This window comes from Magallana gigas, chromosome 3, assembly GCF_963853765.1.
Source record: "Magallana gigas chromosome 3, xbMagGiga1.1, whole genome shotgun sequence".
Lineage (NCBI taxonomy): Eukaryota > Metazoa > Mollusca > Bivalvia > Ostreida > Ostreidae > Magallana > Magallana gigas.
In genome coordinates this window covers 25,677,682-25,703,852 of record NC_088855.1, presented here as the reverse complement: position 1 = coordinate 25,703,852, position 26,171 = coordinate 25,677,682, and the positions used below count along the sequence as shown (strand labels likewise).

The following is a 26,171-nucleotide window of genomic DNA, read 5'->3' as shown; positions in this document are numbered from 1 at the left end:
CTGAATTTGAGAAACAAACAAGTTTTCGGGCAGAACTATTTATTCATGTGGAAGGTTTTTATTTTTTTTTATTTTTTAGATGAAAATGACAGAAACAAGCAATTTTATGAATTTTCAATATACTTTTCTTTATACTATACTTTATTCATTATATACATTTTTATGAATTTTCAATATATCTTTCTTTGTACTATACTTTATTCATTATATACATTTTTAACATTTGATAGGTTTGTAACATATTCTATAGGTTCTGTTTGACATGTATTAAATTAAATCTTGAAAGATTGATAGATATTAAGCATAAAATAATGCAAGTATTAAGAAAATGTCTGAATTTTTTAAGCCAAATCTTGTGAGAATTTTACCTTTACAGCCATATATCTAAAATTTGACATCACCGACCCCCATATTTCATTATGTCAAAATGATACTGAATACATATCTAGATTGATTAAATTTCAAATCAAATTGTAACTGTTGTAGAAATTGTCTATTTTAAGTGCAAAAAGGTCTTAAAAATTTAATGCAGCTTTGTACACTTTTTTTTTTCGTAATCCCTATATTCACTGTGACCTTTGTGCATAATAAAAAACAATATTTGAAGAAATAAGTTTGCTTATAATCAAAAATACTGACAACAAATCTTAATCAGGCTGAAATTGCATTTTAGGTGCAAAAAGGTCAAATTAATTTGACCATAATTCAGAGGGGTGAACACTGACCCACCATTATCTTTTTATTTTTTAAGTATGTTTTGTCTACTGATTTCAATTATATACTTCTCATGAAATTCTTGATACAAGAACATTGAGGAGTGGGATATCTTAGTCATAACTATGAGTCACAAGCAGAAAACAAATTGTCCATATTGTATTCCACAAGGAAAGTGAATATCAAACAAGCTACATTTATTTAAACTCGATTTCTTAATGGCCATACTAAGAGACAGACTAATTAAGGTGGCTCTATACACCACCTTTTGATGACGCAGTACGCAAAAAAGTAAATCTGAAAGAATGCAATTCCAATACTAGCTGATTTAAACTAAGGCGAATTATCTGGGGACCGCTCTTTTGAAAATATGTTAAATGAATAGATTAAATTTAATTGGAAAATTCATTACTGAACAAGTTATGTGGTATGTGACATCTTCACGTTGTGTCGTATTATTTATCGAAACAAACAATAAAATCAAGTATAGTTTTTAAAATAGTAGTTTTTTTCTCATCACCAACATCTAACAGCGTAGAACTACAAATCTGGAGGTCATGAGTTCGAATCCCGTTGAAGACAATAAGTTTTGGTTGAATACTGTGAAAGAAAATTCTTAACCGGTGAAAGTATTTCAATTATAATATACTTTAATTCACATTAATATCGACAGATGTTCCTTACCACCTTAAGGGGATGGGAGGGTAGCTTTGAATTTCTCTCAGGTTGGGATACATAAATCCTACTAGTTAATTTTCCCCTTTATTTATTTAACTTAGTTTTGCATTAAAGAGAATGTATTCACTATAATGAAATATGTATGTATTTATTATTCCAACATGGTATTTAGGAAATTTTCTTCAACTCAGAAATGAAAAGTCCCCAATGTGTTTGGGCCTTGGGACTTAGGAACGATAACTCTTTCCTGAGGAACTTTCACACCAAATGAAATTAAAAATATATTTTGTGTTTATTTGCAATTTTCATTCAATTTTTTTTGGTCACATTTATTAAAATACATTTTCCCATCAAGCAGCTTTTTCAGATGATTTGTCAACAGAGTAAGAAAATATGAAAAATAATGTTTTGGGGAAATACTAAAACAAATTGTAATAATAACATTTTTGAATGTGAAGAAGTGTTATATTTTTTTTAGCTGTGCGAAGGAAATATCCATCATCTGACAAAAAAATTTCTCTCAATTTGTTAATAGTTAATTTTTTTAAAATTATTTAAAAAAAACATGAAAAAACATTTAAATTTTTTTTTAAATACCTATAGTATCCCTATTATCATTCTGATATTTGATAAGTATGTTTTGTGGTCTTCTATTGAAAATTGGAATAAATTGTGGGTGTATAGAGCCACCTTAAGTGCCATCTCTGGGACCCTTATGAGTTTTCTCTGTTTCTTTATCGCGTCTATCATTTATTTCACTTCTGAATCAGCATTCCTTTTAGCATAAATCTACTTGTTATTAATTTCAGATTAACTGCCACTTGTCTACTTTATCGTACACTCTTGTTAATCTATCCTGGTTCGTGAAGAATTTTTTCTGTTTTATCATTAATACAACCTTACAGGCTTGCGGTAATGCTAAATGTAATGGTAATGCATTGCAATGTATTACATGTTTTCAAAGTTATGCTAGTAATGTGTAATGCCACAAAATGAGCATTATGAGTAATGGTAATGTAATGCATTACTTTCCAAAATCTAGTGTAATGCTGGCATTACATGGCATAACTTTGCATTACTATGCTTATTTATGCATGTTCAGTTTAAAATATGCAATAAATAAATGATAGCTGAAATTGTATTTAACTAAAATTATTTTAAAGAAGAAAGAAATAATTCTTGAGATAAAAATGTTTGAGTTGTATTATAAATTTTTTTTTAAAAATAAAGTTCATTTTTAAATTCTTAATAATATATTTTATGGTGCGACCGTAGGGGCGAGCGCAGCATGTGATCAAACAATGAATTATGATAAATCAATAAAAACAAGAGGCCAATGGGGCCACATCCCTCACCTGCTCACCTGAGCAACAATAGCTTTATATGGGTGTTCAAAGGATATTGTGCCATATGGCCCCTCGGTAGAGAAACAAAAAAAGAATACCATAAAGTAAACTGTATCCAAATTTTACACTTATTTTCCTATACTTAATCTTTGACATTGTACCCTTATGAAATACCATTTTTACCAAAAACAAGATCCTATGCAAGATTTAAAACTAAATTTTTGGTAGGGGTACACTGTTAACTTCCAACTCCCTTTATTTTCATTCTGTCCTCTCTCTTTATAAAACGATCAAATTATATATTAGAATATGCATATAGGTACATATTCATCTTCAACTACATTATACTAGATAGTTATTGTATTTCATTGAAAAAATTTCTATATGTGAAAAAAGAAAATTGTACCTCAAGGCGCTCAAATTAAAAGCATTCAAAAAATTTAATTGGTCTTCCGCATTATAAATGAATGTTGTTTACCAGGCATGAATTCGTTTGACATTTTATAAGCTTTCTTACTTGATCGATGAATACACTTGAATGAAAAATGTTGTCAAGTGATAAGTTAAAGAGCTATTATAATCAATGCATAGGCGTCGGATTTTGGGGGAGGGGGGCCCTCACCCCCCTGAAAGTTAGACATAACCGTACTCAAAATCTTTTTTTTTTTTTGCTTGTCAAGATTTCTGATAGGGTCAAAATTTCAGCGCCAATCATAGAATATAATAAGCAAGATACAGAACTCACAATTCTGCTTGGTTTGAGTTAATTTTTTGCTCACAAGAGTTTATTAAATTCAACTTAAGATTTTTAAACTTGGTATTTCCTATTCAGAATGAACAAAAGCATGGCCTCAGTTCTGTGAGTAAAGCGCTGTATCTTGCTTGTAATTCGAAACTTGACACAGCTGAATGTGTTTTGTAAAGAGAAAAGTGTAAACAATTAAAACAGAAAAAACATGCACTTAAACAAAGAAAGAGCACAATTTATTTTTCATAATATATATATATATACCTATATCTTTCTAGCAGCGAAAACAATCTCCATTTAGAATAAAACATCTTCGCTAGCCAAGGGTTTTCGGTCTACTCTGCTCCCCATAAACCCTTGGCGGATTTCATTACGAAAACTCGGTGACAAGCTCCGTTTTATGATTGGCTGCAGCTGCAAGTAGCTGATCCAATCGCAGTGATTGTAAATATAAACTTTAAAAGAAAACACGTGTGATCTTTGGTAAAACATTCGGTGCTTATAACAAGTTGAGGCACAAGTTCTCGAGTACAGTGCCTCCCCAACGATGGTCTAACCAGATCGCTTTAAAAACCTACATATTTTACTGGGATTATACATAGTTCTGCAAACTTGTCAATGCTCGTGTGATAGCATGGGAAGTAAACATGGCGAATGTAGAAGTTGCCTATCCCGTTAGTATATTAGTTTCTGCTTTTGGTTATTGCTTTTAAAGGTTCAATGAGCTCAGTTTTATTTACTTTCTTTGGTTCGCATTATTCACGACAATGATACCTGGTAGCTTTCATATAAATCGGCGACTTTTTCACTCCCGGTACAGATCCTTACAAAACACTATGAATAAAACATTTCTTGCTTTCCCTAGGTTATAACTTAATTCATATTTAATAGCATCGTTAATTATGTACCGATGTTCGGTAGTCAACATGTTTTCAAATTGTATTAATGCCGTAGTGTATATATAACCCGTTGTTTAATTCGATTAAAATGTAAATATGCAAGGGGCGCAACTCAAGTTGCTCGCTAGATAGCGCCACCACATCACCGAGTTTTCGTAATGAAATCCGCCAAGGGTTTATGGGGAGCAAATAAAAATGCAGAGCATTTTAACAAAACACGTTGCATTAATCAACCATTACGTAGAGATCGTACCGAATTACCAATAGAATGTATACTATTTATAATATAATGTTGTTAGAGCATCAGATTTTGCTCTTTTTGCGCAGGTTAACAATTAACTGTCTGATTTACCGAAATTTATATTTGATTCGATACGTAAAAATTCCAAAATAAAGACAATAGTTCCCCTCAAGTTAAAAAGCAAACTTAACAAAAATGAAACGAAATTCAAAACAACCTAAAACCACTTTCACAAGTGAAAATGTCAACGCATTAAAATATTTAACCTCAATTTACTTAACGAAATCGGCACAAATATATTTAGCATGTTTCAGGTATCCCTTCGTACGTAAACTGTTGCACAAGAAGCAAATTCATCTTTATCAGTTTGACCCGTTTGTCATGCGTCACAACATTCAAACATGGCTGCTTTAAACTGATTGACCGCGATTACCTCTTTATTTTTATTTTCGCAAGTTACTCAAATTTGAAAAAAAATTCACCGATAATTCGTTTTCGATATCCAATAACAAACCACTCTATATATTCCTATGTAAAACTTGGTCCCCCTCTTGTGGTCCCTTTCTACCCCCGAATCTACTTGAATCTACACTACCTGAGGATGCTTCCACTTGAATTTGAGCTTTTCTGGCCCAATAGTTTTTGAGAAGAAGATTTTTAAAGATTTTCTCTATATATATTCCTATGTAAAACTTGATCCCCCTCTTGTGGCCTCACCCTACCCCCAGGCATTATGATTTCAACTAACTTGAATCTACACTACTTGGGGATGCTTCCACTTTAATTTGAGCTTTTCTGGCCTAATAGCTTTTGAGAAGAAGATTTTTAAAGATTTTTTTTATATATTCCTATGTAAAACTTGATCCCCCTCTTGTGGCCTCACCCTACCCCCAGGGACCATGATTTGAACAAACTTGAATCTACACTATCTGAGGATGCTCCCATTTCAATTTGAGCTTTCCTGGCCTGATAGTTTTTGAGAAGATTTTTAAAGATTTTCTCTATACATTCCTATGTAAAACATGATCCCCCTCTTGTGGCCCCTTCCTACCCCCGGGGACCATGATTTGAACAAACTTGAATCTACACTACCTGAGGATGTTTCCACTTGAATTTGAGCTTTTCTGGCCTAATAGTTTTTGAGAAGAAGATTTTTGAAGATTTTCTCTATATATTCCTATGTAAAACTTGATCCCCCAATTGTGGCCCCTCCCTACCCCCGGGAAACATGATTTGAACAAACTTGAATCTACACTTTTTGAGGATGCTCCCATATCAATTTGAGCTTTTCTGGCCTGATAGTTTTTGAGAAGAAGATTTTTAAAGATTTACTCTATATATTCCTATGTTAAACTTGATCCCCCTCTTGTGGCCCCTCCCTACCCCCGGGGACCATGATTTGAACAAACTTGAATCAACACTACCTCAGGATGCCTCCACACAACTTTAAGCTTTTCGGGCCAAATAGTTTTTGAGAAGAAGATTTTTGAAAAATATCAACAAATTTTCAATAATTCTCAATTATCTGGTTCTTGAGAAGAAGATGAAAATGTGAAAAGTTTACAACAACGACGACGACAACAACGACAGACAACGGACAAATTGTGATCAGAAAAGCTCACTTGAGCCTTTGGCTCAGGTGAGCTAAAAACCATAGAGATTCCCACCTTAATCAAAAGATATTATTCCTCCTTCAAATATCTTTAAATTATTGATGTTTGATGATCTTATCTCTATTTAATCTTTATCATTAAGTCTCCCAAATGAAATTTGGAGACTTACTGTAAACGTATTATATTTGCGGGTACGATATTTGGCGGAAATTAGTTTTTGAAAAAGTTAACGTAGATTTGAATTAGCGTATTTCTGAACATGACTACTCTTTACATATATGCATGGCATTTAGCGATGTACTTGATTTAGCAAAAGTAGCATTCCGCCAAAAGCGCTCAATAGAATCCACAGCCAAATGTATTACGTTTACAGTAATGTTTTTGTACGGTTCTTATTACTTGTAATAATTATTGTATTATTCTTCTTCTTCTTTCCCGCTCTGAACTTGTTTCTCGGAGATGGTTGAACAGAATTTTACAAAATTCTAGGATACAATAGGCGTGCATATCTAATTTGATTTTTCTCATTTGGGGTTAGACAACCATTTTTCTTTGGGGGGGGGGGGGGGGGGGGTTGGATCATAATCTTATATTGACTGTTACTGGCAATACATAGGGTTTATTAGATCTGACCCTGGGGTCAACCCCACCCCCCAGGAATTGGAAATTACCATATATCTCATAAACTATTAAAATCATGACCCCTTATCCATATATATTCTTGTTCCTTATATCAAGGGGCATCAAATGTTATGTAGGTCGTGGGCCCTGTGGGTGGTCCTGACCCCCCTCGAAAAGCACGTCCCTTAATATCCTCAAAACGGTTGAGATTCCCACCCTTAAACCATATATATTCTTGTTCCTTGTGTCAAGGGGCAACAAACGGTATGTAGGTCATGGGCCCCGGGGGTGGTGTTGATCCCCCTTGAACAGGAAGTGCACAAATATCTCGAAAATGATTGAGATCCCCACCCCTTAAACCATATATATTCTTGATCATCAAACGTTATGTAGGTAATGGGCCTCAGGGTTAAATTTAATTTTTCAAAACCGTAATGCACTATAAAACAGTCCCTATCATATCCCAAGATATGATGTGTCTATCCATTAAATCATACGAGGAGTTCTAGGATCTATGTTTTTTTGGAGTGATAAACATCAATTTTCTGCTACTATTTAACTCCCTGGATGAAATTAAAATTTTTAAAACCTTATTGCACATCTATAGGACAGCCCCAATTGAATCCCAAGAGATGACGTAGCTACTCACTCCAAAAGTTGTAAGAGGGGTTCTGGGAACCATACTTTTTTTTGCAAATAAACATCACTTTTTGTTGCCCACTGATCCCCTTAATAAAAAACAATAGGCCAACTGGCCTTAACGGTCACCTGAGTAGCATATATCCCATACACAAACTTGTCATGGAGTCTCATATATGCATCTAATTAATTAGGTTTCATACTGGAGTAGAAAAATTATAAATTTGTAATGACGACCACATTTAATTCAAAAAGAACTGTGAAACCTATAATTTTGGTGAAAAACTAAAAGATCTGGTCTACAAAATTATGAATTCAGTTTTCCTTTCAGGTGTGTGGGAGTAAAGAAGATAATTTTTTAACGTTATATGCATTAACATCTATACATCCATTTTGCTCCTGCCCCAGAGTCAAAACACATTCTCCAGGGGACATGAAAATTAATATTTCAGTTGAGGACTTCCTGGTAAACATAATTATTAATCAGTTTTTTTTATACAGATGTGTGAGAATAGAGAAGAAGATTTTTAAACATTATATGCATTAACACTATATTGCCATATTGCCCCCCTCCCCCCCCCCCCCCCCCCCCTCCCGCCTCATGTCCTGAACCCCTGACCCAGGGACCATGATTTCATAATTTAGGTAAAGGAGATTGTGGATATCATAACCATGTATTCAGTTGCCCACATGTGTGGGAGTAGAGAAGATTTTTTAAGATTTAATACATTTTTACTATATGGCCATATTGGCCCCACCCTATAGCTGAACACCTAACAAAGGGGTCATGAATTTCAAAATTTTGGTAGAGGGCCTCATGGACATCATAATCATGCATTTAGTTTTTAACAAATATATATGGGAGTAGAGAAGAAGATTTTCTAAGATTTAATACAATTTTACTATTTGGCCATATTGGCCCCACCCTAGAGTCTGAACCCCTGACCCAGGGGCCATAAATTTCACAATTTAGGTAGAGGGCTTCATGGACATCATAATCATGCATTTAGTTTTTTAAAACTATATATGGTAGTAGAGAAGAAGATTTTCTAAGATTTAATACATTTTTACTATTTGGCCATATTGGCCCCACCCTAGAGCCTGAACCCCTGACCCAGGGGCCATAAATTTCACAATTTAGGTAGAGGGCTTCATGGACATCATAATCATGCATTTAGTTTTTAAAAAATATATATGGTAGTAGAGAAGAAGATTTTCTAAGATTTAATACATTTTAACTATATGGCCATATTGGCCCCGCCCTAGAGCCAGAACCCCTGACCCAGGGGCCATAAATTTCACAATTTTGGTAGAGGGCCTCATGGACATCATAACCATGCAACCAGTTTTTTCCTCACATGCGTGGGAGTAGAGAAGAAGATTTTTGAAAATTTGGCTTTTTTTGCATATTTGGCCCCACCCGTGGCACCCCAGGGGTGGTAGAGCCATAAATTTCACAGTTTAGATTCTTCTTACCATAGAGATGCTTCACACCAAAAATGGTAATGATTGGCCTGGTAGTTTTCAAGAAGAAGTTAAAAATGTAAAATTGTTAACGCACGACGCACAACGCCCGACGACGGACGAAGACCAATGGCAATAGGTCACCTGAGTGACTCAGGTGACCTAAAAATAAATTCTGGAACCTGATCGCACTTCATTGTGACACCCTCAATCACATTCTAAAAATAATTTGGCTACTGCCAAAAAAAAATGACGTTTTTGAAACCAGTTTTTGTTTGTTAAAAAACATCATTTTTCAGTCACTAAATGACCCCCAGGACAAAATTGAAAATTCTAAAACCTTATTGTGCATCTATAGGATACCCTAAAACATATTCCAAGAGATGATTTGTCTACTGTTGAAAATGTCGGAGGAGTTTGAGGAAGAAGGTTATTTGGGAAAAAAACATCATTTTTTAACAATTATTTGACCCCCAGGACTACCAGAGAATTTTTGAAACCTTTTTACAAATTAACATGACACCCCAAATCAAACTCCAAGAGTTCAGTTTGCTGGTTTATAAGATGTAAGAGCAGTTTGAGAAAGTAAAACATGACAGGCGGACGGACGGACGGACAGAACAGGGTAACAACAATATACCTGTACTTTCTTTAGAAAGTGCGGGTATTATAATTAGACAAATATACACCTCTCCCAGCCATAACACTTGCCTTTCATGTAGGTGGCATGAAATAATTTTAAAGGTGACAGCATAATGTTTTTTTCCTCAAAATGCAGTCAGTTTTTATTCTAAAATTAGACCTTTTTTAAACATTCTCCATACAATAACACTAAATGACCCTGCTTTTGGCCAGAATCCTGGGGGTGGTAGAGCAATGAATTTCACAATTTATTTTTTTCTTACCATAAAGATGCTTCACACCTTCAAATGTGAAAAAGTTAACGCACGACGACGGACAGATGAAGACCAATTGCAATAGGTCACCTGAGTGACTCAGGTGACCTATAAACACAAGTCATTCAAACTGTGAAATGATTTATTTAAGAATTATTCAGAATCTTTTTGACTTAAAATGTTATTTACTGATAACGATACATTTAAAATGCTGGTTTACAGTGCATCAACATTTATGAAATACACAAAATGAAATGCCCATTTAAAGATACAGGTGCATTTCTGTACACAAAATTACAATACATACCACAGTCATACTGAATCAATCGTAGCTCAGGGAACTGGACAGTCATTTTTGATGAGATTAAATGAAGGGAGTCTGTTTGTGACGAAATGTGTTGTCTCAGACAGAACTCTGTTCTCCTTTGCTCACTGAGGTAGGATGGAGAAGGATGTGAAGCATGAAGCTGTATCTGTGGTGAAACTATTGATGGTGTCACAAACACAAACCTGTAATCAAATACATGAACAACTTAAAATAAGTAGAAACTAGCTTTCATAGGTTTTGGATTTTAGGTTGATACTTTTTACCTGGCTACAACCTACTTCAAATTTTTTTCAAAAAAATTTGATACTGAATTTTAAAAAAAATTCATGCAAACCATAAAACAAAAGATGTTTGTAAAACACTTATGCCCCCCTCCCTTGGAAACATCCACAAAGAAAATAAACGTAAACAAGGGGTATAACTCTGTCGAAAATTGATCTATCATACCCAATATCGAACTATATATAATATCGTACTTGACCTAGATATTATCATCATAAGCCTGTATACCAAATTTCATTTCAATATCTTAATCCTCTGCAAAGAAAATGAGTGGAAACTGCAAATAACTGTAATTTTTCAACGTCCAAGGGCCATAACTCTGTTGAAAATTGCTCGATCGTATCCAATATTGAACTTGACCTAGATTTTATAATGATAAACCTGTATACCAAATTTCATTTCAATATGTTCATCCTCTGCTAAGAAAATGAACGCAAACTGTTGGTGGACCGACCGACAGACAGCAGCAAAGCAATATTCCCTCTCTTCTTCGAAGGGGGGCATAATTATGGGAGTTTATTACCACTTGAATTTTTGTGTAAAAATCATTTGAAATCGATAACAAGAGGCCCATGGGGCCACATCGCTCACCTGAGCAACGAGTTCATATGGGTGTTCAAAGGATATTGTACCAAATTATTCAGTTTTTTGCCCACATGTGTGGGAGTAGAGATAAACATTTTTTAAGATTTAATAAATTTTTAAAAATATGACCATATTGGCCCCACCCTAGAGCCTGAACCCCTAACAAAGGGGTCAAGAATTTTACAATTTTGGTAGAGGGCTTCATGGACATTATAACCAGCATTTAGTTTTTAACAAATATGGAATTACAGAAGAAGATTTTCTAAGATTTAGTACATTTTTACTATATGGCCATTTTTAACAAATATATATGGGAGTAGACAAGAAGATTTTCTAAGATTTAATACATTTTAACTATATGGCCATATTGGCCCCACCCTAGAGCCTGAACCTATGACCCAGGGGTCATGAATTTCACAATTTTGGTAGAGGGCCTCATGGACATCATAATCATGCATTTAGTTTTTAACAAATATAAATGGGAGTAGAGAAGAAGATTTTCTAAGATTTAATACATTTTTACTATATGGCCTCTGGCCCCACCCTAGAGCCTGAACCCCTGAACCAGAGGCCATGAATTTCACAATTTTGGTATGACTTCATGGACATTATAACCATGCATTCAGTTTTTTCCTCACGTGTGGAAGTAGAGAAGCAGATTTTTGAAAATTTGGCTTTTTTTGCATATTTGGCCCTGCCCATGGCACCCCAGGGGTGGCAGAGCCATGAATTTCACAATTTAGATTCTTCTTACCATAGAGATGCTTCACACCAAAAATGGTAACGATTGGCCTGGTAGTTTTCAAGAAGAAGTTAAAAATTCAAAATTGTTAACGCATGACGACGGAGGACGAAGACCAATTGCAATAGGTCACCTGAGTGACTCAGGTGACCTAAAAAATCTTCGACATTTGAGAGCATATAGGTACATTTTCTTCCTTAACTTCTTACTGGTTATTTTATTTTTTTAAAATTTATTTTAATATTTATTGTTCGGTATTACACCAGTTGGTGGAATGAACTATATGGGAAGAAGATTTTATTTTAAAAATTCCTATAGATGTGAAGAATAAAATTGTGCCTCAATGAGCTCAATTACTCAAATTAAAAACATTCTAAAATTTAATTGGTCTTCCCCATTATAAATGACTGTTGTTTACCTGGCATAAACTCCCGTGACTTTTTAAACTTACTTGTTTGATGAATACACTCAAATAAAAATGTTGTCCGGCGAAATGTTACAGAGTTATTATAGTCAATGTATTGACAGGCATATCACTGTATTTTACTAAGCCCACCCATTATTTTCATCTTTATTCAAAAACAACAAATGGCTACAAACCAGGATGATTTTACACTTTAATTCAAGATTTGTTGAAATCAGCTCAGTGGTTTTAGAGGAGAAGATAAAAATGTGCAAAAGAACTATATATGATATTAGTCAAATTTGGCCCCCAAATTCGCTATTTTTAAAATGATTCAGGTACATCACTTTGTTGTGTTATTTTATAAAAGAGTTGACGTGAAGTATGGTTTTCACTTATTTATTTCATTTATATGCACTCACTGGCAGTATATGACATCAGAAGTGACGCTATTTTCATAATTCAATCAAAATCAATCAGAAATTGACATTTTTCTTACCTTTTTTCGAATGGGATATATAGAGCGACTCTTTGAACAAGAACGAACTTTTTGTCACTTATTATAAGTATTGGAGAGATACGACTTTGGTGAAAATATTTTGTTTGTTCAAGCAGTCGCTCAATGTTTCCTTAAAGAAAAACTGCCTCAAAACAAGCCGTTTATGATAAAAATGAGAAAATTGCGGGAAAAGGTAAACTTTATGATATCATATTTTTAAATTGTTGGCACTAAAATCAAAATAAAAATTATGAAAAAACTTCAAGTTTATATTTGTACAATTAAAACAAAGAATTACAGTAAAATGACAATGTTCATTTTAGGGGGCCATTTTAGGCTCAAACCATATATAGTCCTTTATGACGACAACAGACAACGGTCAAATCTTGATCAGAAAAGCTCACTTAAGCCTTTGGCTCAGACGCTAAAACGGAGCAGCTGACATTAGTGATATCCTTGTACACTTTTCACAATGTGGCCATGTTGGTCCTATCCAAGGGCTTCATGGACATGATAATTATGCATTTAAATTTTCACCAATATTTTTGGGAGCAGAGAACATTTTCTAACAAGAGGCCCAGGGGCCACATTGCTCATCTGAGCAACAATTGCCTTAACTCTGATCAAATTAGCAGTACAGTATCAAAATATCTTGACAAATAAGTACAGTAGATCTTGCTAAAAAAAAATTCAAAATCTGCCAATTTTTATCAACATCTTTTTTTTTGGTAAATACCAAGCCCCTTTTGTTGTTGTACCTGTAAGAAGATTTTTCTCTATTCCTATATACCCCCCCCCCCCCCCCCCAATTTCGTGGCCCCACTTTTCTTCAGAAAATCATGGTTTCATCAATCTGCATAACCTGTGCTTTCAAACTAAGTACTGAGTTTTAGACCGAAAACTTTCCCAGAATATTTTTAAGATTTTCTCTATATATTCCTATGTAACAATTCAAACTGCCATCGCGGCCTCGCCCTACCGCTAGGGACTGTGATTTTGCAAACTTGAATTTACACTATCGGAGGATGCCTCTACATAAGTTTAAGCTTTTCTTGTCAAATAGTCTTTAAAAAGAAGATTTTTAAAGATTTTCTCTATATATTCCTATGTAAAAATTCATCCCCCATTGTGGCCTCACCCTACCCCTGGACTATTATTTAAACAAACTTAAATCCATACGATCTGGGGATGCTTCCACTCAAATTTGGGCTTTCCTGGCCTAATAGTTCTTGAGAAGAAGATTTTAAAAGATTTCCTCTATATATAAAAATTTATCCCCCATTGTGGCCCCGCCCTACCCCCAGGTACCATGATTTGAACAAACTTGAATCTACACTACCTGAGGATGCTTCCATTTTAATTTGAGCTTTTCTGGCCTAATACGTTTTGAGAAGAAGATTTTTAATGATTTCCTCTATATATTCCTATGTAAAACTTGATCCCCCTATTGTGGCCCCATCCTACCCCCGGGGACAATGATTTGAATAAACTTGAATCTACACAACCTGAGAATGCTTCCATTTAAATTTGAGCTTTTCTGGCCAGATAGTTTTTGAGAAGAAGATTTTCAAAGATTTCCTCTATATATTCCTATGTAAAACTTGATCCCCCTCTTGTGGCCCCACCCTACCCTCGGGGACCATGATTTGATCAAACTTGAATCTACACTACCTGAGGATGCTTCCATTTTAATTTGAGCTTTCCTGGGCTAATAGTTTTTGAGAAGAAGATTTTTAAAGATTTTCTCTATATATTCCTACGTAAAACTTGATCCCCCTCTTGTTGCCCCACCCTACCCCCAGGGACCATGATTTGAACAAACTTCAATCTACACTACTTGAGGATGCTTCCATTTTAATTTGAGCTTTTCTGACCTGATAGTTTTTGAGAAGAAGATTTTTAAAGATTTTCTCTATATATTCCTATGTAAAAATTCATCCCCCTATTGTGGCCCCACCCTACCCCCGGGGACCATGATTTGAACAAACTTGAATCTACACTACCTGAGGAAGCCTCCACACAAGTTTAAGCTTTTCTTGCATAATAGTTTTTGAGAGTGGCTCTGGAGAAGAAGAAGAAAATGGGAAAAGTTTGACAACGACAACGCCAACACCGACGACAGACAACGATAAATTTTGATCAGAAAAGCTCACCTGAGCTGAAAGCTCAAGTGAGCTTTTCTGATCAAAAATTAATAGGTTTTGTTTAGTTTACTACAAAACATAACTTGTCTCATTTTCTGGCTTGCCAAGATGGCGGTAAGCTCTGCCTATGCACCTGCTAGGAGGGTGGGTGCCCACACATATATAAGTATATAAGTATATATATATATATCTTTCCAATCCTCTCAAATGTAGTTCAACTGTATTCCACCTGTATCTCAAACAGCAGTGTAGTGAGTGACCAACTCGCTAGGTTCCGTTCGTCATCGAAAGCAAGATTTTTTGTCTTGACTAGATGGCCGAGTGGTTAGCGCGGTGGCCGCTCACTGCTAGGAAAGAGGGTTCCAGAGGATGCAAGTCAGGGTGTAGGTGGTGCTCCAAAGTGTGTGTATATATATATATATATATATATATATATATAAATAAAAAATAACAGAAAGATCTATGGTGATTGTTCAAAACTCCTAAAGATTACAATGAAACCGGTAGAGTTTTGAATCGGCTTTCTGTTATTTTTCATTATTTATTACTTGTGTGGATTAACTTAACTCATTTTGGGTTATATATATATATACATACGCATGCATGCATAAATCACGTACCTCGAAAGAATATCGTTCATTTGCTGTAAAAATTCCATTGGGGAATGAACTAGTTCTGACAGCACTGTTGTTTGTTTCCAATAAATATCAGGATGATTTGGATTTCTCCAAGATTTCATATTATGACAATATGCCATACCAAGTCCCTTCCATGTATTATTCTTCACAGAAGTTTTGTTCATATCTTTAAAGGCATCCACAGCATTACACAAATCTTCTCCATATACAGGCCTACATTCACACCTCCTTTTATTTATCTTGGCTAGAAAGTCCAATTTCTGCTCTCTAAGCTTTTGCAACTTTGATGTCAAAGACTCCTGGAATTTATAAAACAAAACGTCAATTCTTTTCCAATCATTATCTTTAAACATTTTATGTTTCTTTTAGAAAGTAGATAACATTATATACAATGAGCTAAAAAGTGAGCAATCTTACATACTCCTCACTCTCCCATTACTTGAAAATGGTACATAATTAATGGTACACAATAACGTACTGTATATTAGGGATGGAACAATCCACCAATGCACCACAGAATTAATTTTAATGATCTTTGTACCGATATAATGTTGAATCATTAGAATTCAAGGTGGCTCAATTTTAGTGGTATTCGTGGATAGCCCACAACCACGAACATCCTCGATGAAAACAAATTTAAGCAGCAGTAACTGATACAATTTTGTAAAGACCATGAAATAAATACTAAGCGGTTTTAGAAGTAAATGAAATTAACAAAATCGATTAGAAATGCATTTTGTGACTAAGTAGTTAAATAACATTGAAAATATCTGAACAAGTATGATGACAATAAGTGAAAAAAGAAACCCCGAACGGTATCAATGGACGTCGAAATGCAGAACGACACATTTCAGCAAGACGGACGATAGACAACAGGTAATACAGGGCAAGTTTGAAACCGACAGATCGTTTGTTCTTAGAAAATATGTTTAAACAAGAGGCCCATGGGCCACATCGCTCACCTGAGGAACACTAGGTATGATAAAGTCAGCTTAATGGAGTCATATTAAAACAATCTGGACAATGTACAATAATACATGTAGATCCTGTATTAATAAAATCCATTTTTCCCCCTTGGAACTCGGATAGCCCTGATTGCTGCCAATATTTACAAGAGCAGACTTTAATCACCGCTCCTGCACATATATAGGGACTCAACATTACGCAGGCAGGGATGACCGCACACCTACGCAACTCAACAGGTACCAACGTTTTCGCAAGCAGGGATGACCGCACACTTGCGCCAACAGCTCAACCTAACGCAAGCAGGGAGTGCCGCACACTTGCGCAAGAGAGGCCTGAACACCAGCAGGGATGACCATACATTAGTGCTCCGCCGCAATTACCACCTATACAAGCAGGTATGACTGCACGTTTGTATTAATGTGATACAAGGCAGGAATGACCGCACACTTTGTATCGAAGGTTAGAAAACACGTAGATTAGATAGAGCAGGGATGTTCACACACTCAATCTATCCATACTTGTTCAAATTTAACCCCAAACAGTCGCTTATCCTAATGCAATAGACACTGTCCCTATATATGTGCCGGCCTATATTAATTCATAGTATCTAAAAATTGGAAATCAAAAATAAACAAACTAATCCGGCCTAACCCAAAACTTCTTATGCAGAACAACTAATATACATTGAATATTTATTATTGTATAAAAATAATCATCACAATAATTGGTTAACAGTGGATGCATTAATTAAAATAATCAAGAATCAATAAATCAAGGGCAATAACTCAATACAGTAATACAAAAAGATTCTAATGAAAAAATATCACATGTTGAGTATTGCAGTTCTCAAAAAGATCCTTTACAATTGTTTATATATGGGATATTTAGCTACATCAAACTCTGAACCTTCTTGTGAGGCCGAAGAATTGCCCTGGAGCCAAAGTTTTAACAATTATAAAGAATCATCTTGCTGATTAGTTTCTGAGAAGAAGATTTTTAAAGATTTACTTTATATATTCCTATGTAAAACTTTAACATCCCCCCCCCCTGTGGCCTCACCCTACCCCCAGGGATCATGATTTTCACAACTTTGAATCTACACTACCTGAGGATACTTCCACACAAGTTTCAGCTCTCCTGGCTGATTATTTCTGAGAAGAAGATTTCTAAAGATTTACTCTATATATTCCTACGTAAAACTTTGACCCCCAATTGTGCCCTACCCTACCCCCAGGGATCATGAATTTCACAACTTTGAATCTACACTACCTGAGGATGCTACCACACAAGTTTCAGCTTTCCTGGCTGTTTAGTTTCTGAGAAGAAGATTTTTAAAGATTTCTTCTATATATTTCTATGTAAAATTTTAACACCCCCCCCCCCCCAATGTGGCCTCAACCTACCCCCAGGGGTCATGAATTTCACAACTTTGAATCTGCACTACCTGAGGATGCTTCCACACAAGTTTCAGCTTTCCTGGCTGATTAGTTTCTGAGAAGAAGATTTTTAAAGATTTACTCTATATATTCCCATGTAAAATTTCGACCCCCCATTGTGGCCCCACCATAACCCCCAGGGATCATGATTTTCACAACTTTGAATCTACACTACCTGAGGATGCCTCCACACAAGTTTCAGCTTTTCTGGCTGTTTAGTTTCTGAGCAGAAGATTTTTAAAGATTTACTCTATATATTCCTATGTAAAACTTCAACCCCCCATTGTGGCCCCACCCTACCTCGGGGGTCATGAATTTCACAACTTTGAATCTACACTACCTGAGGATGCTTCCACACAAGTTTCAGCTTTCCTGGCTGTTTAGTTTCTGAGCAGAAGATTTTTAAAGATTTACTCTATATATTCCTATGTAAAACTTCAACCCCCCATTGTGGCCCCACCCTACCCCCAGGGATCATGATTTTCACAACTTTGAATCTACACTACCTGAGGATGCTTCCACATTAGTTTCAGCTTTCCTGGCTGTTTAGTTTCTGAGAAGAAGATTTTTAAAGATTTTCCTCTATATATTCCTATGTAAAACTTCGACCCCCCATTGTGGCCCCACCCTACCCCCGGGGGTCATGAATTTCACAACTTTGAATCTACACTACCTGAGGATGCCTCCACACAAGTTTCAGCTTTCCTGGCTTTCTGGTTCTTGAGAAGAAGATTTTTGAAAATTTCTCGAAATTTTTCATTAATTTCTAATTATCTCCCCTTGAAAACGGGTGTGGCCCTTAATTTTCACAACTTTGCATCCCCTTTGCCTAAGGATGATTTGTGCCAAGTTTGGTTGAAATTGGCCCAGTTGTTCTTGAGAAGATGTTGAAAATGTGAAAAGTTTACGGACAGACGGACGGACGACAGACAAAATGTGATCAGAATAGCTCACTTAAGCTTTCAGCTCAGGTGAGCTAAAAACACAAAACTAGAAATATATGCTGAAAGTGCACTCAGGGTAGATGTTAAAAACTAATATTTTTTCTAAGACATTTTCGGAAATAAAACGTAAATATGTGGAGGGTTTAGCAATAAAGTAAAACTGGAAATTTTCGACGTCGCACATTGCGCCGCCTGACAAAACTTGTTGTTACTAATTATTCATTTTCTCGAGAAATAAATAAAGTACAGATTTGAATTTTTCAGTATTGTTTGCCAAAGGGTCTTTGAAGAAAAACATAGAAGTCTAATAAAATTGCAGTGAATAAATTATGTGTCCAGTCTACATTATTTTTGGACAACCCTCGTACTTAGCAACGATAAAGAAAATATTCCGAACACATTCGCAGGGGTGACATGGCCAGCTGTATACAAATCAATGTTTATTACAACAGGTGTTAAAGTATTTCCACACTACTGAACCTTTCAATTACCACAACATTTTTCATAGAATACTGATTCTATTACACAAATTGGAGTTGAACTGAAAGCCAGAAAAAACTAACTTAAACCAAACCAAACAAATTGTTCGGCAGTTTTCAGTTATTTCAGTGGCCAGTCCTAGTTCTGGTGACCATAAAATGTGTAAATATGACACTTCATTCTCTTTTATTCACAGTTTCACTCAAAGTATGTCTGACCCTACCATATAAAATGGAGAACTTTTGTAACGAACATCATCACACAGTAACACTGATGTTTTAGACCCAAGAGACACGGTAGTTGTGGTTACTTCAGCTCTGGACAGCTTGGAAACTGAAAAAAAAAAACCAAGAAGGGTATATTTTCTAGAAAATATATGTTGCAACCGAAGATAGGGTCAATTACATTCAAAAGAAATTAATGAAATTACAATTACTTGCTTAAAACCTTTAATTAAATTACTATCAGCATTACAAGGATTTTCAAATGTAATTAATGAAATTACAATTACTTTAAAAATGTAATCAATTAAATTACACATTACATTTGAGAATTTTTTTTTTATTCAATTACTGGTTAATATGATTATGAAGTCAGTTTTTCTTACAGGTGTGCGAGGGTAGAGAAGAGACTGGGCTAGTGACCAAATTTTGTAATTGATCACCCCTGTGCTATACACAAGACTTTATGGTAACTATCTCGTGTTTAATCGGAGAGTCTTGTTGCTAGTACTAGTATATTTATTAGCTATAACACAGACATTTTGTTTACATTTTAACATGAACATTATTAAAGACACAACATATTTTTTTCTTTGCCAACTTGTAATATCGATGAACGATGAACAATTCTGTTCCGGATGATGTATGTAATCTTTTATTCTTTAAAAAAAACCACATAGAAAACACTGCTCTTTTTTCTGCAGATTCATTGATCGTACCCGTTTTTGGCTCCTTCCTTAAAATTATGACTTCTGTTCGTATGATCCCTAGATGGCTTTCAACCTTTGCTCAACACCATAACAATTTTGATCTTGTTGGGTGTAAATCACCTTGTTTACAAAATAATTTAAAGACATTTACAAATGTTTAAAGGATTATTGAATAAAGAAGGCACTTTATCTACATTGTCTCTGTCATTAGAGTTGAAATTGGGTATTGGCCTATGCTGGGAGTTAACCTGTGGTGGACTTGGTCGCAAAAATTAGTCATCGCATTAGTAAATCGCAAAATAAAGTCATCCCGAATAATAGTTGGTTTACAGCATTGATACCAGAATTAAATTAAACCACATTTCATTCTTAATTTTGAAACAAGTATTTGGTAAGATATTGATACCAAATATGTGTGTCCATCCCTAAATACCAAAGATATTATGAACATACAAGAATAGAATTCCTGGGTCCCCCGTCGGTCAAGCAGTATACTAGTATCGACCAAGGCTGATTTAGGAACTTGACCAAGGTATTAGTGGTATAAACATTTGGTATAAATTTTAAAAAAATCCGTCAAAATTTGTAGGCATGAGAGCGCTTACAAGGTCAATTTTTGGATAAAACGGAGTCATTATTGTGGTCGAAGTCCCATAACTCCAACAAAAAGTATCGACCAATGCTGATTTTCGAACTTGACCAAGGTAATAGTGGTATAAACATTTGGTATAAATTTAATGAAAATCCGTCAAAATTTGTAGGCATGAGAGCGCTTACAAAAAAGTGTGACAGAAGGAAACACGGACACACGCCCGGCATTTCTATGTCCCCGCTGCGCGTTGCGGCGGGGGACAATAAAACTGTTATCAAAACTTACCAGATGAATCCTTGGTGGTTGAATTAGGAGCTTGAGAGGACAGTGGTGATACCCTCATTACTGGTCTAGATGCAACTCCTGCAGAGGTGATTGATGGCAGCTGTACAGCTGGAGTTGTCTTCACCTGGGCATTAACACTAGTAACCAATGTGCTTGATGTGGAGGAGGCCACTGTTGTTATTATAGGGGGTCCATTGACTAAAAAACATTTTGATATAATCTACATATCTATAACTTTAACAAAAATAATGTTTTAAACTTCTGTCCTTCAAAAGGTGTAAGGATTGTGATAGAATGACGGACAGTAAACAAGAGGCCTAGGGGCCAAATCGTTCACATGAGCAACAATACCAAACTCGCATAACTCTCATTCAAACAGCTTTATTACATCAAATGTGAAAATGTATGTACAATTTTGCAGATTTTATTTTATGTTTGGCTCACTTTTAACATTGAGTCCATAATGAAGAACAAATAATGATTTTCCTCAAAATATTCGTGTAATAATTGCAGCAGTGAGTGCATTAATGTTTGAAATGTAGAAATAATAGGTCAGTTACAAAAAATCAGGGAAACTGGAGTTGAAACATGGATTGAAGCGTATACCATCTTTAATAGAAACAAATACACGTTTTCCAGAATCAAAATATGAGGGCTTGCGAAGAGAAATGGATTGTAGGCTATGCCTGTCCACTTCTCAAAAGAGAATACTGTAGCTCCTAGTCTGAAAAAATTGGATGGACAACCTGGGAGCTACAGTGCCTCCCACGATAAACAAGAGGTCCATGGGCCACATCACTCAACTGAGCAACAATAGACAGAGTCACATACAAATATCTGAACTATGTTGTATAATAGATCCTGTAAAATAAATTCCCCTACATATTCCTAAGGATATCATTGAGTCCCATTGTTTTTACAATCATCTCTTTTGTCTGACCAGTTTAAGAGAAATTATTTTAAAAATTTAAACAAACTTGAATTCCCTTCATCAAATGATGCTTTGTGTCAAGTTAAGTTGAAATTGGCCGACTGGTTTTGGAGAAAAAGTTGGAAATGTAAAAAATTTACAGACAGATGGATGGACAGACAGACGGTGGACAAAAAGTGATCAAATAAGCTTACATGAGATTTCAGTCACAATATATACAATTTAGAATCTACTATTGTATGTATGTACTATGGATGTATGCATAATAATATCCCAAACTGTTGCATTGTAATTCTTAAGAATTTTAAACATTTTTCTGTGTTTTTGTATATGTTAAACTTTGAACCCAGTCTGAGGTCCCATTTTTGGTCCAGGGTCATATTTTTAACAATTTCAAGAATGTAGAATGCCCTTTCCATAAGAATGCTTTGTACTAAGTTGAGTTAAATTTGACCAAAGGTGAACAGAAAAGTTCATGAGTAAATAAAAAGCCTCTACTTTTTCATCTCTCTGTTTAAAGGGAGCTCAAAAACATGCATAAGGTGCTCTTTTGTCTTTAAATTTTAGCAGTAGTACATATGCATCCTTTTAAAGCTGCTTGGTCCGATTTTATATCAAATTTTGTGCACGTTTTTTAAGGATGGTTATGCTAACTATATGTATAATAATAAACATTACAGTAGTTTTCCTAGTCAATTAAGCCAAATCTCAATGAAAAAAAGTATGTTAAAAATTTGTTAACAAAACAAACGACATAAATAGGGTATTGCGTTATTTCGCCTGTAAAAATTCAACCCTGACCTCAAGACGGCTATGGTTGTATTACGACTTTAACATCGCTATTATATAAATAGTGCCTGATTGGGAGGGTAACAGTTGAAATTGACACCCCGAGAAAACCACTGTCAACCGACGCGAAGCGGAGGTTGACAATGGTTTTCGAGGGGTGTCAATTTCAACTGTTATCCTCCCAAACAGGCACTATTTATTTTGTTATACTGAATGTCTTTTTTTAAAAATTTAAGAAAATGTTACTGCTTTTATATAGGAATAACGTGAATTCTACAGCGAACCGTACGCGCATAATTTTCGCGCATGTAACATTTTTTAATGTTACCCGTTGCCAAGTGCGTTGCTAACGCTGAGGGTAATAGAAAATATTATTAACTGCGTCTTAACCAATCAGATTTTAGTATTTAACATGAAAGTATAACAAAAATAAATGTCGTAATGTTCAGACAAATTACAGATAAACCTGTGTATATTTTGTTCACTAATATAATAAAATAACTGAAGTTTGCTTTGTTTACAATCGATGCATAGCATGCGGGCTAACCCTAATCATTCAGGGTACGAAACCAAACAGTTCCCTTTTCTAAACATGCCATAATGCATTTTGGTTTGTTTTTTCGTTTGCCCAAAAAGAAATTATTTTTATTTACTTTGAATATGTCCAACTTTGAAAGAAGATCAATTCTTCTGGTGTAAATAGGAGAAAGTCCATAACTCTCTAAGAAAAATGGTCTTTATGGAAAATTATTTGATACTTTAATAACAAGCAGCTTTAAATAAAACATGACTTTTACAATTTTTAAATTTATTTATAAACGATAAGACTATTCAGGGATTTATCAAGGCTGTTTTTACTACCGGTAAACTGTACCTTTCCCCTCTTAAAATAGGTGCAAAAATTCCCCTTTTCAGAGAGAAAATTCCCAGATCAAACAGAAAATATTAAATTAAGGTGGCTCTATACACCCACAGTTTATTCCAATTTTCAATAGAAGACCACAAAACATTTACTTATCAAATATTAAAACGATGATAGGGATGTTTTTTTCGTGTATTTGTAAAATATTTTTTTAAAAGACAGCTATCAATAAATTGAGAGAAATTTTTTTGTCATATGATGGATATTCCCTTCGGACACATAAAAAAAATATAACACTTCTTAACATTCAAAAATGTTATTATTGCAATTTTTTTAGTATTTACCCAAAACATAATTTTTCATATTTTCTTACTCTGTTGACAAATCATCTGAAAAAGTTACTTGATGTTTTAAGAAAATGTATTTTAATAAATATGACATAAAAATTTGAATGAAAATCATTGCAAATAAACACAAAAAATATTTTAGATTTTATTTGGTATGAAAGTTCCTCAGGTAAGGGTTATCGTTCCTAAGTCCCAAACACCTTGGGGACTTTTCATTTCTGAGTTGAAGAAAATTTCCTAAATATAATGTTGGAATGATAAATACATACATATTTCATTATAGACCTATATAAGTGAATATATTCGCTTTAATGCAAAACCAAGTCAAATAAATAAAGGGGAAAATTGACTAGGCTAATAGGATTTATGTATCCCAACCTGAGAGAAATGCAAAGCAACCCTCCCATTTCCTTAAGATGTCGATATTAATGTGCATTAAAGTATATTATAATTGAAATATTTTCAACGTTTTAGAATTTTCTTTCACAGTATTCAACCAAAAATACGTTTCATAAAATATTGGAAATTTTAAAAAAGTTATTGTTCTCAGCGGGAATCGAACTCATGACCTACAGATTGGTTATGGACCCCCTAACCCACTGCGCTACGGTGTAACATATCAATGATGGGAAAGAAACTATTTAAAAAATCATACTTGATTTCATTGTTAATTTCGATAAATAATAACACACAACGTGAAGGTGTCACATACCACATTACTTGTAAGTAATGAATTTTCAAATTATCAAATTAAATCTATTCATTTAACAAATTTTTCAAAAGAGCGGTCCCCATACATTTCGCCTCAGTTTAAATCAGCCATTACCGGAAATGCATGCTTCCAGATTTACTTTTTTGCGTACTGCGTCATCAAAAAGTGGTGTATAGAGCCACCTTAAATTAATAGATGTGTTTTTGATCTGTAACTACGCCAGAATTTCCTCAGAAAGAGAAGTTAAAGTTGCTCTGTCTTCTGAGTGTCAATTAATGTCAATGGCAAAAGAATGATAGTATACTAATCCAAAAATATATTCACTGCGTGAATTAACCGTTGTGTGTAATATCTTCAAACAAATTAATTCATCTTGGGTTATATACGGGTGATGCAACAACATACATGTACCTTACATTATGCATCGGAAATAACAACCAGAGGCCCATGGGCCACATCGCTCACCTGAGGAACAATAGGTATGATAAAATCAGCTTAATGGAGTCATAATACAAACAATCTGGACAATGTACAATAATACATGTAGATCCTGTATAAATAAAATCCATTTTTCCCCCTTGATATTCTTATGTTTATAATCATACTAGACTTTGACCCGTGTGTGCACGGGTTGACATTGCATATCGGACATTTAGAAATAGGTACATCAATACACCTTATTATTGACATTTACATAACAAAGCTATAAGCCTACAATAATGCTATTAATTTCACTACACTTTCCTTAGTTTTAATAACCTAACTGTGTCTCGAGAAAGGCCCATCCCTTACTTATACCCGTAAAGAAGCAGAAAATTGCAGAATAGCTCCGGAACGATTTTGGAGAAAGTTAATGAATGATGTTGCCTTGAAAATAACAGTCAAATACATCACAACAAACCTTTATGAGACTGCAAATCTCTTTCAACTAAAAAATTTAATCCATAGAATGGAAGAACTCAACACCTTTTCACCAACTTACACGTATATTCTTTGTAAAACTGGGTCTGTAGGACATTATTCATTTTTACGATAAAACATATTCTATCTTCACTCTCCTAACAAATATAATGTAACGTTTTTGCATGTAATCAATATTTTTTGTCATCACGAAGATGAAAGTAAATGCTTAGTTGAAATGTATATTTGTTATTTTATACTTTCTCTCGTAAGAAATCATTAATTTATATGAACAGAATATATAGCAAAAGTCCAATGAAAATTTACCCGTATTTGTATTATCATTTCTGAGTTTATTCAGGGAGACGTGATATTGTGGAAACAAATATAAACTAAAGATCCCGTTAGCGTGAATGTATTGCGCAAGCGCAAGATTGTAAAATCCAAAAAATCCAGGTGATTTCCGGGATTTTTTGAGGAATTTTCGTTGATTATTAATTAGCGAAGCTTAACTGA

The 26,171-nt window shown here is 34.6% G+C and overlaps 1 protein-coding gene across 9 annotated transcripts in view; it reads right to left on the bottom strand.

Annotated features, from left to right (window-relative positions):
• Positions 1–26,171, bottom strand: part of LOC105331446 (helicase domino) — a 190,575-nt gene that overhangs the window by 67,426 nt on the left and 96,978 nt on the right. For all 9 annotated transcript variants that reach the window (XM_034482479.2, XM_034482483.2, XM_066079068.1 and 6 more), the window contains 4 exons: positions 21,115–21,312; positions 19,530–19,639; positions 15,463–15,779; positions 10,167–10,369 (listed from right to left, as the gene is read on the bottom strand). In XM_034482479.2, coding sequence (XP_034338370.2) covers positions 10,167–10,369; positions 15,463–15,779; positions 19,530–19,639; positions 21,115–21,312 — 828 coding nt within the window. The remainder of the gene's footprint in view (positions 1–10,166; positions 10,370–15,462; positions 15,780–19,529; positions 19,640–21,114; positions 21,313–26,171) is intronic.